The 15,233-nt window shown below is 38.9% G+C and overlaps 1 protein-coding gene across 4 annotated transcripts in view; it reads left to right on the forward strand.

Moving 5' to 3' along the window:
* Positions 1-15,233, forward strand: part of PRMT3 (protein arginine methyltransferase 3) — a 166,499-nt gene that overhangs the window by 120,052 nt on the left and 31,214 nt on the right. For all 4 annotated transcript variants that reach the window (XR_011097288.1, XM_068684937.1, XM_068684938.1 and 1 more), the window contains 2 exons: positions 3,530-3,651; positions 7,129-7,228. Coding sequence is in view for 3 of the 4 variants with exons in the window: in XM_068684937.1 (XP_068541038.1) it covers positions 3,530-3,651; positions 7,129-7,228 (222 nt within the window). In the remaining variant the exon portion in view is untranslated. The remainder of the gene's footprint in view (positions 1-3,529; positions 3,652-7,128; positions 7,229-15,233) is intronic.

The following is a 15,233-nucleotide window of genomic DNA, read 5'->3' on the forward strand; positions in this document are numbered from 1 at the left end:
CTGGAAAATGACGGTTATCAAGTGACATGTCCAACCTGGGAAAATAGGCTGATTTCCTTTAGAAATTAGATGACAATTTTAAAAAAAAAAAGAACAGCTTCATAGTCCTGTAATATTCTTAGAACTCCCATATGGCATTTCTCGTTAGAATTTTTTTTTTTCTGAAAGGACAACTGTGAGGCTGTCTGTAGAAGTTGATTGAAACAGCTTAGTTGACCTTACTGCCTTTTAGTACAAATCTGCAGTATCCCTAAGAGGTGCGTTTGTGTGAACGGAATGATAACACAGCATCTGTTTGTTGGTTTGTGCATATTACGTTCAGGACCAGTCAGCATATTCCTTCAGCTTCCAAAATAGATTATTAAAACTTGAATCCTGTTCTTGCTATAAAACTTTAATACTGTGTTTGCTATAAACCTGCTAAACGTACTTGAGGTGAAAATAGGAAAAAATCATGCTAGGACAATTCCAAACAAATAGTTCAAGTGATCTGTCCTGGTTAAATGAAATGTGATCCATTTTACAGAAAAAATATTTTCGGTTAAAAACAAGTGGTATTGCCATGCTTAAGCTTTTGTTGTGGAATATAAGTACAACGCAGGCGTTATTGGGATATTGAGGAGAAAAATGCCTTGTTAAACATTATTGCTACTAAAAGTTCATTGATGGAATGAATTAAATCGACCAAGTTACCCGACTTTGTCTTACCAAATTTGAAGTAATATTTTCTGTTACGAAAGCTAGCCTATCAGTTTTGATTAGATGGCAGAGAAGGATGTGATGCTGCAGTCTGTAATGGTGTAGTCAAATCACCAGTCCAGCTGTTCCAGATCTCTGGTGAGAGGCCATATGTGATCACTGCAAGAACACGTTAGCTGTAGACCCTTGTCCTTAGGCTAATTGGTGATCATTTTGCTTGTCTTTCAGTTCCTCAGATGTGTTCCAGCTTGTACATATTCCTTTCTCTTCCTTTTTCTCCACCCACGTCCCCTGCCTGAGGCTAGATGAGTTCCATCTGGGTTTTTAAATGACCAGGGCAGCTGTCCAAAGTGTTGTCTGTTTTGATTTTTTTTCTATTTGTGGTGATTGCTCTCTTTCATGCAACTGCACATCAAGAGCATTCTTTCACAGAGGTTTGTTTTTGGCTCTGACTTCCAGCTTTCATGGCTCAGCAGTTCTGTTAACTGCCATGTGTGGAGTGCTAGAAGAGATGGTGTTAGGGAGCACGAGATACCAACAGCAGCAGAAACGTTGGTTTTAACTTCATATTCCTGTCTCCAGAAGACTCGAGCCCAGGCACTTCTGTAGTCACTACTACTCATGTTTCACTTGCGAATGGGTCATGGAATTGACTCCCATTAGAACAAAGCTGCAAAGAGTTCAAGTGGAACAAGCAACTCTATCTGCAACTTCTGTTGCCAGCCTCCACGCAAGATGCTGATAAAACCCCATTATGCTAATGTTCTCTAGTCTGCTTCCAGATTGTAAGTTGGCCTGTGAAGACAGGTGGCATTCACATCTCGTTCATGTTTCCCAGTACACCACATCAGAGGCTAACTTAGATTGGGCTGCAAAGGATAAACGGCTATTTTTATTCCTGCTGATTTCAGTTTCATTGCTTTGTATCCATCATCAAAGCATATAAGTTGTATGCGATGCTGGGCAAACACACCTGATGGGCAGAGCATTCATGTGCTTAAATGGTTAGCATTTGTAAAATGAACTTTACAAGTGTAGATGCAAGTTAACATTGTGCCAAAACAAGAAGTCTCAATAGCTCATGAGTAAGAGTGCATTGTTGCATTGAAATATTTTCTAAGATGGGGTTATAATTCTCAAGTGTGGGATGGATTACTGAGTGATTCGATGCCTGCCTTTGGGAAAAGAGCGTTACGAAAGCTGTGAGGACCATTTCACAACACTAGAAGCTGTGCTAAGGAGAGCCACTGAAATAACTTCCTACTCCTTTCTAATAGATGATCTTCGTGACTAGTAACTCTAACTTGATACGTATCTTACCTTAGAGTTATTTTAGTAACTTATGTGTGCTCTCTTGTGTGGCGAAGAAAGTTTGTCTTTACAGCTCGGTCTGTTAATGCTTAAACACTGTGCACAGTTTGAGCGACTCTTTGTATGTCTATGTACTCTTTAGGACTGTTCTACTGTTTTCAGTTTTGAGAACATTTTTGGGTCTAGGGTCTAGAATTTTTTAAACACCATTAGTAAAGCTTAGATATATAAAGAAGGCTGATAATATAACTATTAGTGAACTGGCCTCATTTATCTGGCCTAACATCTATTTGAGCTGTCAAAACCAAGTGTTTGCAGTAGTAGTGTTAAATTGAATACACTTTTTTAAAGTGTTTTAATGAAGTTTGTCTTCCAGGAAAACTTAGGGTTCTCATCTTCCTGGATTTTTTGTCTTTTTTATTAAGCCTTTTAGAAAATAACTTGTGGGTTTTAAATTGTGCTATTCAACATTTTGAAATTAGTCATCGAAGCCGTAGCTGTTTTGTGGTACTGTGGCCGTTTCTAGCAGGGGATTTATGAACACTTTACAAGGAACATAAAGTCATCTGTAGAAGTTTTTATGGACAGTAAATATGAAGAAAGATTCGTTGATCTCGTCTTCTCACAGTTCTTTCCATATAACGAAGTGGGCACATTGTGTTCTAGAGGCAAAAGTAGATAGGACACTGCTTTGTTCCTTGGTATTATGAATCACTAGGGATTTTTCTTTGTTTTATATGTTTCTAAAGAAGAATACAGGACTATATGCATCTGAAGAATCATATCCAATTCTTATTGCTGCAGGGGAGAAATAAAAGCATGGAAGTATGTCTTAGTCACAGATTTTAACAGGCAAGGCAGGAACCATTTGTGTAAAATTACTGTGGACCAAGAAGGATTTAGCCAATGAGGAAAATAAATATATTGATATTGTAAGAAAGTTGTAAACGTGCATTCTGAATGTTGAGCAGTCAGAGTGGCTGTGACACTTCTCTTTGGCAAGTAGATAATCAGTGATATCAGTTGCGTGCATATATATAATCCTCCTCCATGTGCTGTAGCTGGAGTGAAACTACTGGAAAGAATTAAAGTTTTTGAATAGTTTTAATGAGAAACTGCAGAGTTGAGTGTATTTTTTCAGAGTTGATGCTAAATCGATACTAGAATATTTCACTGATTAAAGTTCTTCAGGCTCAAATGTTCTGCTTTTCCTGTTTATGTAACTTCTTAGTTCTTGCTTAAATAACTGCTTGTAATTATTTTGCTCACGTGGATGAGTTCACCTGCAGCTTCGGATAGTCTACTTCATTGCCTGTCTGTAAAAGGCAGTAGAGGGAGCAGAGTTAAAACTGTAGTTTGGCTTTTGCATATCTCTGAATGTAATAGTAAGATTTGATGCTGCTACCTTTTTGTCCTTCCTTTAAAGTATGGTATCTCACTGATGTAGAAGGACATGTGGGAAAAATCATAGCAAGAAAAATAAATGGAAGCAAAACTAAGTTACTTATACTTATTTCAGGTGGTTTTGGATGTTGGCTGTGGAACTGGAATACTTTCTATGTTTGCTGCCAAAGCAGGTGCGAAGACAGTGATTGGAGTTGACCAATCTGAAATCATTTATCAGGCCATGGACATCATAAGGTAGGAAAAGTTCTGGAAAAAGTATGGAAATACCACTGTAAGAAGTTAATAAAATACCAGTCTAAGTTAATGATCAGATATCACTTCGTAGGTTTTATACTGAAGTCTTTCTTTATTCTAAGAATGAACACAGGTTTTGATGCGCAATCGTGTTTGCTGTTCTAATAAAGGTAGTAAAAATAGAGCGCTAGTTGAGGAAAAATATTTCCCAGATGCTTCTTGATATTGGCATTGGGACCAGCGCTGTCATGTTATTGAGGCTTGAACTGGCTGCTGCCAATGCATTTCCTATTTTTGCTTTGTTTGCTTGAAATATCGCTGCTGGTAAAATTGTAATTTTTTTAATCAACAAACATTAGAGTTGACACCTACCTAGAGGATATGAGGAACTTTGCTGGCTGCAAAATTTTAAGTTAAGCGTACAGAACTGCTGTAGATGAACACAGTGGAAGTTGTTTAGATTGCTATCTAGATGTACAAACACTCACTGCTGTTTCATTTTATATATGTAGCAAATTTCAATAGTTATATGATATCGATAAATTAGTCTTGTAGATTACAGAAGATTAAAATGCTTTGCTGGGTCCATCTAAATGTGTATATATACATTTTTTAGATCGTTGTGGTAGTTAAACTGTGATGTTTTCAACTAGTACATGACAAGCTTTTGTTATTCTTTTTTTTAAGCAATTTTAACACCTGTAATGGAGACATGAAATGTAGCTCTCTGTTGGCAAATTTTGTAGTTATATGGTATTAACCTTTCTCTAGTAAGGTTCTTTACATTAGTATATTTAAGGGAGACTATGTTTGTATAGAGTAATAAATGCCTATTACCACATATCTTGTTTCCTTGGAAACCTCCTTTGCTCTGTTTTTCGTGTTAGTTGGAAAGTGATTACCATTGCCCTGTAATATTTTCTATAGTTTGAATAAAAAATCAATTTAACAGCATGTACACAGACACATTAGCACACAATCTATGGGGTCACTGAGAAAAGATCTTGGAAAAAAAATCTGATAAATGATCAGGAATATCACAAATAAGGTGTGTGCCGTGTAAACCATCACAGAATTACACGGAATAGGAAGGACCTCACGAGGGCATCTGGCTCAGCTCACTTTGAGAACAGGCTCAGGTACGGTAGGTGGCTCGAGCGTTGTCTGGTCAGGTTCTGAACACTGCCACTTCTGTCTGAACTTCTCTGGCAAATAGCTTGTTTGATTATCCTCACTCGTGTTTTTCAAATACCAATGGGTGCAGATTATGTCCATTGCCTCCCATTTAGTCACTGCAATATCAGTCAAGACCTTTGCTTGGTCTTCTGTTGTCCCGCACAGTAGGCAGAGAACATGTTCAGAATGGTTACATATATGAATTACTGTCTTATTTATAATGTACCATGTGACAAACTCTGGATTATTCATCTCTTAAAACAAGGGTACAAAAAGTCCTATATGCTTTAAATTCAAAGGATGATAGAACTATTAGCCACTGTGTGTTACCTTTGGTGAGGAGAAGGGTGAGCCTTTAAGAAAAACAAAAATTGAAAACCGTTAAGCTCTTAAAAGTGGTAAATGACCACCCAAATTAAGCAGTGAACCACCACTAAAGCTACGCATTTATAGGTAACTTTGGCTGTAAAAGGTCAATTCACATTAAAGTCTTTGGTTCATATCAGGACAGTTCATATTTGCCTTGTTAAACCCCCTTTTCCTGAAGGAATAGAACTGACAAACTTGTAAGGAAATAACAAATATTTATGGGAATACTAAACAACTTGGTGTTGCTTAAAAGTAGTTAGTTCAGTGTGTCTCCACCTATGATTAAAGTACATGATCAAAAGCTTGAGTCTCGTACAGAATTCAGGTTCATTTCTAATGCCCTTTAATAAATGCTAGAAACGGTGCAACCAATGTGTATAAGTAAATTGGAGGAAGTGGTCGCCGTGGCATTCCCACAGGGCATTCCCTTCTTTCCCAAGGCTTCATAGTAAACTTATTAACTATTTGCCCTATCTTTTCTTAATGCGAACAAGAAAAGGAAAATTTTCAAGTGCGGTGAAGGTTTGATATTTGTCATTTGTCCTAGTAGGCTAGAATAAAAAGCGAAAGTGCACTACTTAATAGCATGCAAGCAGTCTTTCCTATAGTTGGTCGTCTATATTGATGACTTTTTTCCTTTTATACAATAAAATGGAAAACAACTATGTAATAAATTAATGTTTTTACTCTCTTTGGTTTTAATTATGTCCTTGTATATGGTCATTCAGGAAGTTATCTGTATAGGCTTTTTTGTTCTTAAAATATTTATATGGTTGATAGCTCTTCAGTGTTTTATTTCTCCCTTTGAACTTATGTTAACTTTTGCTTCCAAAACTAAATGTGATATTAGCGGTGAACTGCTACTCATTTTCGGGATGATTGTCGCACTCAAAGAGTTTAATTGATGTTTCCCACAGCCCATGTGTTCAAGTACCCTTTTGACCCTTTCCCTCCCTTTTTTTCTGATCTTTCTCCTATTGTATTCTAGATCGAATGTTTAATATGATTAGTGGTCTGCATTGAAAGGCAGACAGCATGCAAGAGTAAGATATCAGGATGGGCGGGTAGGGGAAGAGATGAGAACTGCTGTGGATAGATAATTTATTTTTTGGGGGAATACTTCAGTACTCTCTCTAATAGCCACTATCCTAATAATGGTATATGCAAGAAAGGCTAACATGGTTTGCCAAGGAGAAAATATTAAATTTCAAGTGTTTCAAGTGTCTAGCAATTCAACTGTCGTGCAGTTGTTATTTCCAAAAGCTGTAGTCAGGTCACAGAAACTTCCTCGGTATAGAGAGTGTTTGTACCGTTACTTGCATATGAGGTGATACTGATGGCTGCAGTTACTGAACAGCGCAGATGACTGTGGCAGAATCACAGTTTGGATGGTGTCTTAACTATAATATTGATTTAGAGGGAATGTTTGTTCTCTGTGACTTGGCAGCTGGTTTCGTTTTAAAAAAAAAAAGTCATGCAAAATAGCTTCGTATGAAGTTCATTTCTATTTGTATCCTAGTGTGATGAGTAGGCTCCAATTACTCTAGACTTACGCTATGAGGGTCAAAGGAGAACTGGAAACAAGCAACTCTAAATGAAGAGGAGCATCATATTAAGTTGGCCTCTTATTTGTTTTCCTGGGTTCTGATGTCTACACGCTTGCATTCACAGCACACTGGAGGCATACTGATCTACTGTCTGACACCTTTGCTTGGCTCTTAATCTCCTGAAATATTTGGAAACTTATAACTGTTCCATCTGACATGTAACTGAAAAATGATGTTACATTGTACTACTTTCCTGATCAGTTTAAAAATAATAAAAACTAAAAAGTTATTTGAGGGGGAAAGGAGAAATGCATAATACAGGCATCAATATATTTACAGCATAAAATGGAAATATAAACTAATTGATTTATATTATTTCTTACAGATCAAATAAACTTGAAAATATTATTACGCTAGTCAAAGGAAGAATTGAAGAAGTAGATCTGCCCTTGGAAAAAGTGGATGTAATCATATCTGAATGGATGGTAAGGTGTATGTATGAATATTCTTTTCAAGACACAGTTTTGGGGACCAAAAAAAAATTGCACTGATTCATTCAGTTTCAGGAATGATTCTGTAAGCATTGCTATTCTTTAGTCAAGAATTTTTTGTGTGCGGCAGTGGTTTTGACAACCTGTTTGATGGGATGACAGTCCTGATTACATGACATTTGAATACAATTCCTCCTCTCTCTTGTACCTGCTATTTCAAGTCAGGGTTCTATAAGTACAGTTAAGCTAGTTCGGGTACAGAAGTAAGTTTGTGTTATGTGGTTAGCACGCAAATGTATAAAAGTATTCTGTGCTTCTGAATAGTAGCATTGCAGCTGCTCTTGTGAAAGTAACGGGGGAATTTTCTGTTTTTCATGTACATACATAATTCTGATATGTAAAATACCAGTAAGTCCATGAGGACAACTGAAGGACCATCCTGACGGTGCAGGAAAGGTGATAGGAAGGAGCATGTACACCGGGAAATTGGTGAATATATGGAGGGAGCTTGAAACAGTGTTAACTCCGATTGCAGCCTTCTTAGCGTAAGAATGAAATAAAGGTGCGTAATGATGATGATGGCCAACAGAAAACACTCCGTGCAGTGCATAAAGGAGCCATTTCCTGCAGTCTGTTGGATTTCAGCTTTTGGACTGTTGACGTTTTTTCATGCGCATGTTTTCAAGCACAGTTATGCTTGCTGCCTGCCACTGAGAAAAGGATCTGTGTGACAAGACCTAGTGCCAGGCTGAATCCCATAGTGGCTGTTCCCTGTCAAAAGCGTGGTAAGAAACACCATTTGACTTCCCTTGTAGACTTCTTCTATTCAGTCTCCTGTGTCACAGATGTTCAAAAAACTCTTCAAAATGGTGCTTTTTGGTACTAATTCCCATTGTTCGGACTTGAAATTAAAGGACAGAAGGATTTTCTTTTAAGATCGGTAGTGAAAGCTTATATGTGAAGTTACTTCTTTCTACTTCTAATTAATTTCCAGGTAAAGGTGAAAAGAAATTATTTGCTCTTTGATATATTAAATATTTCAGTGTGCTGGCAATCAACAGATTTTTTTTTTCTACAGTCTTCTAAAGAATGTCACCAGAAGTGTGAGCTTCATCTAGTGTTGAGGTCACTAGTTTTAAGGGAGACTTAAGCATATGGTACTAGTGAATTAAAGCTGGTACGTTACCACTGGTGATTTATCAGAGTATATGACTTCACCTGAAACATGATTCCTTTTTCAGGGAAACTTCTGATCACTTTTCTAATATGTGCACCGAGAATAATCCTCCCAAAATCAGACTGCTTGTTCTAGAGCACAGGATTTGTATTCTGAAAGTCACTCGGCCACTTAAGAACCTAAGTCCTGTTGTAAATTAGTGCATCTAAGGTGAAATAGAGGACTTAGAAAAGCACCTCATGTAAGAAATGATGCACTGAATGTTCTGGTTTTCCCATTTCGGTGCTAATTTACCTTTTAATGTTATAATTATATAGACATGTGCATTTCGCTTAATGAGGTATTCTAAATGTTTAGGGATGTTAGCATTTTTATAGGTTGCTGCAATACAGAGATAAAGAGGACAATGCTGTTAAAGTAAGATTGATAACTGGACATCATGCAGACTGTTCCAACACTGTCCGGAAAGGCACGTTAGGTTTCCCAGATGCAAATGAAGATTCCTCTTTGTCTGTCTTCCTCATGTGCGTTTGCACAAGTGTGTGAATTTGCTTTTTGTTTTCCTTCTCTACGTGGTAGCGAACAGTGTGAAATCTTCTTTGTTAAACTAAGAATATAAGTGCTTAGAAACAGACCACTAGCTTGAAAATGTTGTAAATGCACAGTGTGGAACAAAAAGGAGCTCAATATATGTCAGCTCTCAATTCTTTATTTGGAGCACTTGCATAGACTAGCAGGAAACCTCCAATGGGAACAACATCTTTCCTTGGTAACTAAAATGTGGAAGGTTGCTGTTGTACTTAGAAAGCAAACTGCTCATGTGCTAGCGAGCACGAAATTCTTTTGTGGAATCATCACTGTGTTGTACTTGGCACAGAGCAGCATTAAAGATGAGTACCCTGTAAGTTTTTTAGAGCCACGCATGGAGCATAAGAAAATTATGAACAAGCGTGAAGCATTAGAACAGAGGCTGGAGAGAGGGAAAAGATGCTGCATCCCACGGCACGTTTCTATAACAGGCCTTGTAAGAAAGATAGCACTGCAAGGAGTGTATTGTAAAAGGTATGGGGTTGCTTTATGAACATCTCCATTGTAGTGGCTGATGATCGTTCTCCTGCTTGTGTAAGTGAGCTGTAGATTCTGCAGACTGCTATTCCTATTTCTTTAATCTTTAAATTTATTCCCTTGAAATATGCCAAAATGGGAGAAACACCTTAAGTGTTACACTGTGGCTAGGTGAGTGGGTGTGTATATCAGATATGTGAAGCCAAACTATATTTCATATCTATACTTCCAAAATAACGTGTTTGGGTTGTAAATTCGTCTGGATACATTTTGGTCATGTTCCGGGTTTAGAGGCTGAGTGATGAGCAACCGTCTCTTCAGTGGCTTTTATTTATTGTTTTTTATTTATTTATTTTTGGGTCTAGGAAATAAATTAGCAAACAGGGAACAGCGATCTTGCTGCTGATGTAGAGAGTAAGTTAATTGTTTGTGACATCTGAAGTATGTGTGTTAGACATCTTTAAAATCAGACCATAAGCAGGGCGTCTGTGTAATTGCATTCTACTAAAACCAGCATGGAAACAATTTGGAAAGGCAGTGTGATGAGCTCGGAGCTGTTCTGTTGGTTTCTGAAAGGCAGGTTGGTGAAGATTGAAGACCTCTTGGATTACTGGATACCCAGATAAATCCATCTGTTTAGATGCTTTCACTCTAAGGACTGCTGTGAATGCCTTTTAGCAGAACATTGGCTAAGTATGCAGCCTGACAGGAGCACTTACAGGGCTGCAGGCCTGGAGCACAGGGGAGAGCAGGTGGACCAAAGAGCCATCTCTCCGAGTGAAGCACGTGGTCTTGAGGAAGACAAATGGACAAGTAATAGCCTGTTGTGCTAACCACACTGATTCTGTAAGATGACGGTCTTCTGGTTGTTGGAGATGGGTTGTTTGAGTGTAAGAACGGGTGAATTTTATACCCGAGTTGACTGCTGGCCTTGGTTGTGGAAGTTTCCCTGTACAGGCTTGTCTGATAATCTGTACCAGGGCTACAAACTTCTGATGCGTCATGCTGCCTGGAGCTCTGAGGTATGCAAAAACACAGTCAGTTAGTGACTTGACCTGAAAATGTTTGGCAAATGCCTAAATTTCACTGGAAACTTAGAATTTTTACTTGAATGCGGTGCTGTTTGTATGCAAGTAGTAGGAAAGCACTTAGGTTAGCAAGAATTGTGCACGCTGTTGCTCTCAGTCAGGATCCCATATATGCCCACTCCCAAGAGGTACGGATTTTTAGGAAGCAATGAAGTTTTACTGGAATTACTTTTACACACAGCGTATCAGTTTGAAATGGGACCTGCTGTGGAAAGAGCTGAAGTTGGTTTTTGCTTCAATTGAATGCTTGATAGAATGAGATTTGCTAACCATACAAATGTAGCTGTGGTACTCCACATGTGGATTTCAGTGGTGTAGTTGTTAGATTTGTAGGCTGCTTATTAAAAGGAAAGGTGCAGAAAAACAGAAAATACCATGCTTTTCTACAGTGTTCCTCAGCTGCATCCATGTACAGTCTTTTTTTTCTCTCTTTATGCTTTGAGTTCTGTTTCTGTAGCTAAGAGTATGAAGCTAGAGGTTGAGAGTTTTGTTTGCTTGAAAAATAACTACGTTTCTTGACTTCTTTTTAGACTGTGAAGGTGTCGCGTTAAGGGGTATAGCTGATTAACCGTTACGGGCCTGGTTGGATTCAGAGTACTGAACCAGTCGGACATTCACCAAAAACACATTAACCGCCTGGGGGGTCTAGTCAGACATTCACCAAAAACACATTAACGGTCTGGGGGTCCGTTCGGACATTCATCAAAAACGCATTAACCATCTGGGGGTCTGGTTAGATTCAGAACACTGAACTATCACGGATAACCACCCTCACCCTAGTTGCATTTAATGAGAGCTATCACAATGCAATCAAGTATGGTTCATTACAGCAACAGATAATCAGGTTCTTTTGGATTGCCGGTGATAGTGACTGTCTGCAAAAGCAAGCTAGTATGCATGAAATACACAGGTGTTACAGGGGTTCTAGGTGTGGGTTCTAGGTGTGGGTTCTAGGTGTGGGTTCTAGGTGTGGGTTCTAGGTGTGGGTTCTAGGTGTGGGTTCTAGGTGTGGGTTCTAGGTGTGGGTTCTAGGTGTGGGTTCTAGGTGTGGGTTCTAGGTGTGGGTTCTAGGTGTGGGTTCTAGGTGTGGGTTCTAGGTGTGGGTTCTAGGTGTGGGTTCTAGGTGTGGGTTCTAGGTGTGGGTTCTAGGTGTGGGTTCTAGGTGTGGGTTCTAGGTGTGGGTTCTAGGTGTGGGTTCTAGGTGTGGGTTCTAGGTGTGGGTTCTAGGTGTGGGTTCTAGGTGTGGGTTCTAGGTGTGGGTTCTAGGTGTGGGTTCTAGGTGTGGGTTCTAGGTGTGGGTTCTAGGTGTGGGTTCTAGGTGTGGGTTCTAGGTGTGGGTTCTAGGTGTGGGTTCTAGGTGTGGGTTCTAGGTGTGGGTTCTAGGTGTGGGTTCTAGGTGTGGGTTCTAGGTGTGGGTTCTAGGTGTGACAGGTGCGCAGCCTAGAAATAAACGCGTTAAAAGGATCAAAGACTCTATAGAGATTTATAAGCAAATATTCAGATCTCACCCAAAGGCGTCCCAATGGGGGGGGGAAGAGAGGCTCAGCCTGTCGACTGATCCCAGGAGTCCGGAGGTCCTAAGGATGTTGTATGTCCTCGGGATGGTATCTCCCCTGACGATGGTATCTTCCCTAACATCCCCTGTCTGTTGGGCCAATTTATATTATTTTCTATCCTTTAGGTGGAGCTTGAGTGGCTCTAGTCAAGCATATCTTAGTTATGATTGGTGTAAAGTTTTCCTGTCTCTGTTTAAAGTAATAGGCTCTGAGAAATTCAGAGCGCATGCTCAGTGAGGGGTGGTCGCACCTTGGAGGCGGGTAGCTTTTGGGATGGAGGTGTGTTTTGGTATTATAATGATATTATAATGAGCAAAAAGTACACTAGGGTACAGCACGTGTCAAAACATGACAGGTCTTTGGCTCAGGGTGGCAAAAAGTGCAGCTTTGTGCACAAGAACAATCGAGGCCCCACCTGATTACAGAGCCTAGCCGTGGTGTCTCCACTCCACTCCACGCTCCGTGGTGTTCCTTAGGGCTAGCACACCAAGTTTCCCCAGCGCGATAGCATCTAAGGTTGGGAGCCTAGGGAATGCTCAGATAATGCAGTTATGCCCTACCCTGAAAGCCTCTTCAATGCTGTACCTTTTCCTTAAAAGTGTGAATGTTAGTTTTATTTTCCTAGTTACTTCAGGCATTTACACCACGGAAGGACAGTTGTCTGAGCTGGTTGACCTAAATACAGTGGTAGAATATTCTACATTCTCATAAATGGCTGGCTTGCGTAAGGCTTTACGATACTGAATATGCAATGTAGCCTTACAGAAGTAACAACTGGGAAAAAGATGGATTCTTAATAGAAGCTAGTAATTTTATCTAATGCTTGTGTTGTTTGGGTAGCTGATACCACACATCTATTTACTTGATTGCTTGCCTACTATTACGTAATTCTGAAATGATATCGGGATGGGTCTTGAATGGGAGGTAGTCCAAATCTTGGGAGAAGTACTAGGAAGTAAGTGTGTTTGAAGTACTGGAAGTAATCTGTTACCTCCTTTCTTCCCTTTTGATGGAAGGTAGTGGTGCTTTTCTAATACTTAGTAATGTTTCTTTTATCTTGATACTCTGCGTTGTTTCTGTTCATGTTTTGAGGGATCGTTTAGTAAGAATGTTCAGTTCCCATAGCACAGTAAAAATATTATTTAAAATTCCACGTAAAAATTCTTTTTTATGCAAAGGAGCATATGATGTAGCTCAGTGCTTTCATTTCTCTACAGTGAATTTTTCTATGAAAGGAATTTTTTCCTTTTTGTCTGCCCCCTTAATAATGGGTGTCATTTGTCCACTCTTGACATCTCCCCTTATGGTGTTCCCGCTCATCTTGCTTTTGGTTAAGGGCAAAATGAGGTGTACAGAATCAGAGTCGAGCTGTGGTTTTGCAATGTGTGGGCTTGCTCTGACAGCAGTGTGGGGTTTTTTTGATGTTGTTTTTATGTTTTGACTTAAAGCATACATTAGAGATCAGCATGAAGGCTCACTTAGTGTGAGGGAAATGGTGCTGCAGCAGACCATGCAGAAAAGCTCACATGTAGCTGCTGCTTCTCATTTAAACATGCCATGTTTTTTTTTTTTATTTATTTTGTGGGATTGTGTTGAGTAAAAAGTGATTTTTCACAAAATCAAGCAGGTCCCATGGGTTTTGTTTATCTATTAATGTGAGACAGCACTTTCTAACATAAAGTTGAATCTGTTGACTACTAGGTATTCTGTAACTTGTTTTACTTTGCAGTCCAATGGAAACCTTGTAGGTAAAAATTTGATCTCAGGAAATAATGCACGTTTTATACTGACAGGGTTTAAAAAAAATAATCCACTTGATGAGGCAGTGGTTTGATAGCTGCCTTTTATCTCATTAAATGTTGAGTTTTGGTAGTCAATGAATTTGATTACCAGGCCAGGTTCAGTTGTTACAAAAAATAATGAAATCCTCTTTGATAAGAGGAGAAAAAGCACCACTTCTTCAGGTAGGTAAACATCGCTTCTCAGTTTTTTCATTGCTTGTTTTTTTCTGCTGTACTAAAAACTGTAACGATTTTTGCAATTGTAAGGATGCTAATGCCACTTCTTGAAAACAATCCTTCATTTACATCGATTTCACCAACAAGCAGAAAATATGAAAAGCAAAAACGATTGGAATAATGCATTTGATAGGAATGGATAAGGGAAACGTACAGGAGGAGATGGTCCTAAACTGAAGTTTTTTTTTTTTTAAAGCATAGTATTTTTCTTTGTCGCTTTCCACACAGTCAGGTATACGTGAAATTAAATATTGTTCTCGTGTCTTAATGCTTTTAAGTAGTTTAATCTCATTTTTCACGGTGAAGATTATAATGAATACTGAAGCAGTCTTGTTAAAAAACAAAACAAACAAACAAAAAACTTCCCATACCTATATTTTGATCTATTTGCAAAATATTTTACCTGGTTTTGAAATAAAATGAAAAAGAACTTCAGAGCAGTGTAGTCTGTTAGAATAATTAAGAAAATTTAACAGTGCAGGGCATTAAACTGTCCAAGTTGTGTGAGCGTTTTATAATCCTGTTGCAAAACACAAAACATGGATAAAAGGGACATGAGACATTTTAGGTGTGTTAGCTACTAGCAAGATGAAATTATTAATATTCTACTCACAGGTAGAATCTAGAGATCTCTTTGCAATCATTAATTTTCAGGATGCTAATACACATTGAAGAAGGAAACAAAACCCCTGAATGCTTTTTGGGGTGGAAGCAAGAGTGCTGCCCCACAGCATCACGGGGACAAAACGTCAGGTATAATTCTCTTTCCAGATGGCACCCCTACAGGTGAGGCAGCAGCCTGTGAAATTGCGTTCTAAATTACACTGCAGATGAGCATGGCACACAGAGCAAGATGCTTTGGTAGAAGTAATAAATGACTTCAGTACCAGCGATGGTTTACGTAACTTGGAGGAATGCGAAGTTGAATTGGGGATGGGGGGGCAACAGTACTGGCAGAATGCAAGGGTCAGGGAAAGGACGGTGAAAATTTCACTGGATTTCTCGTTAAAAGGTGTGTCTTCCAATTGCACCCCTTAGGCTTGGTTGGCAGGCATTTTAGATAACAGTAATTTTAGTCAGGAAGAAATAAGGGAG

The sequence above is a fragment of the Anas acuta genome, chromosome 5 (genome assembly GCF_963932015.1).
Source record: "Anas acuta chromosome 5, bAnaAcu1.1, whole genome shotgun sequence".
Lineage (NCBI taxonomy): Eukaryota > Metazoa > Chordata > Aves > Anseriformes > Anatidae > Anas > Anas acuta.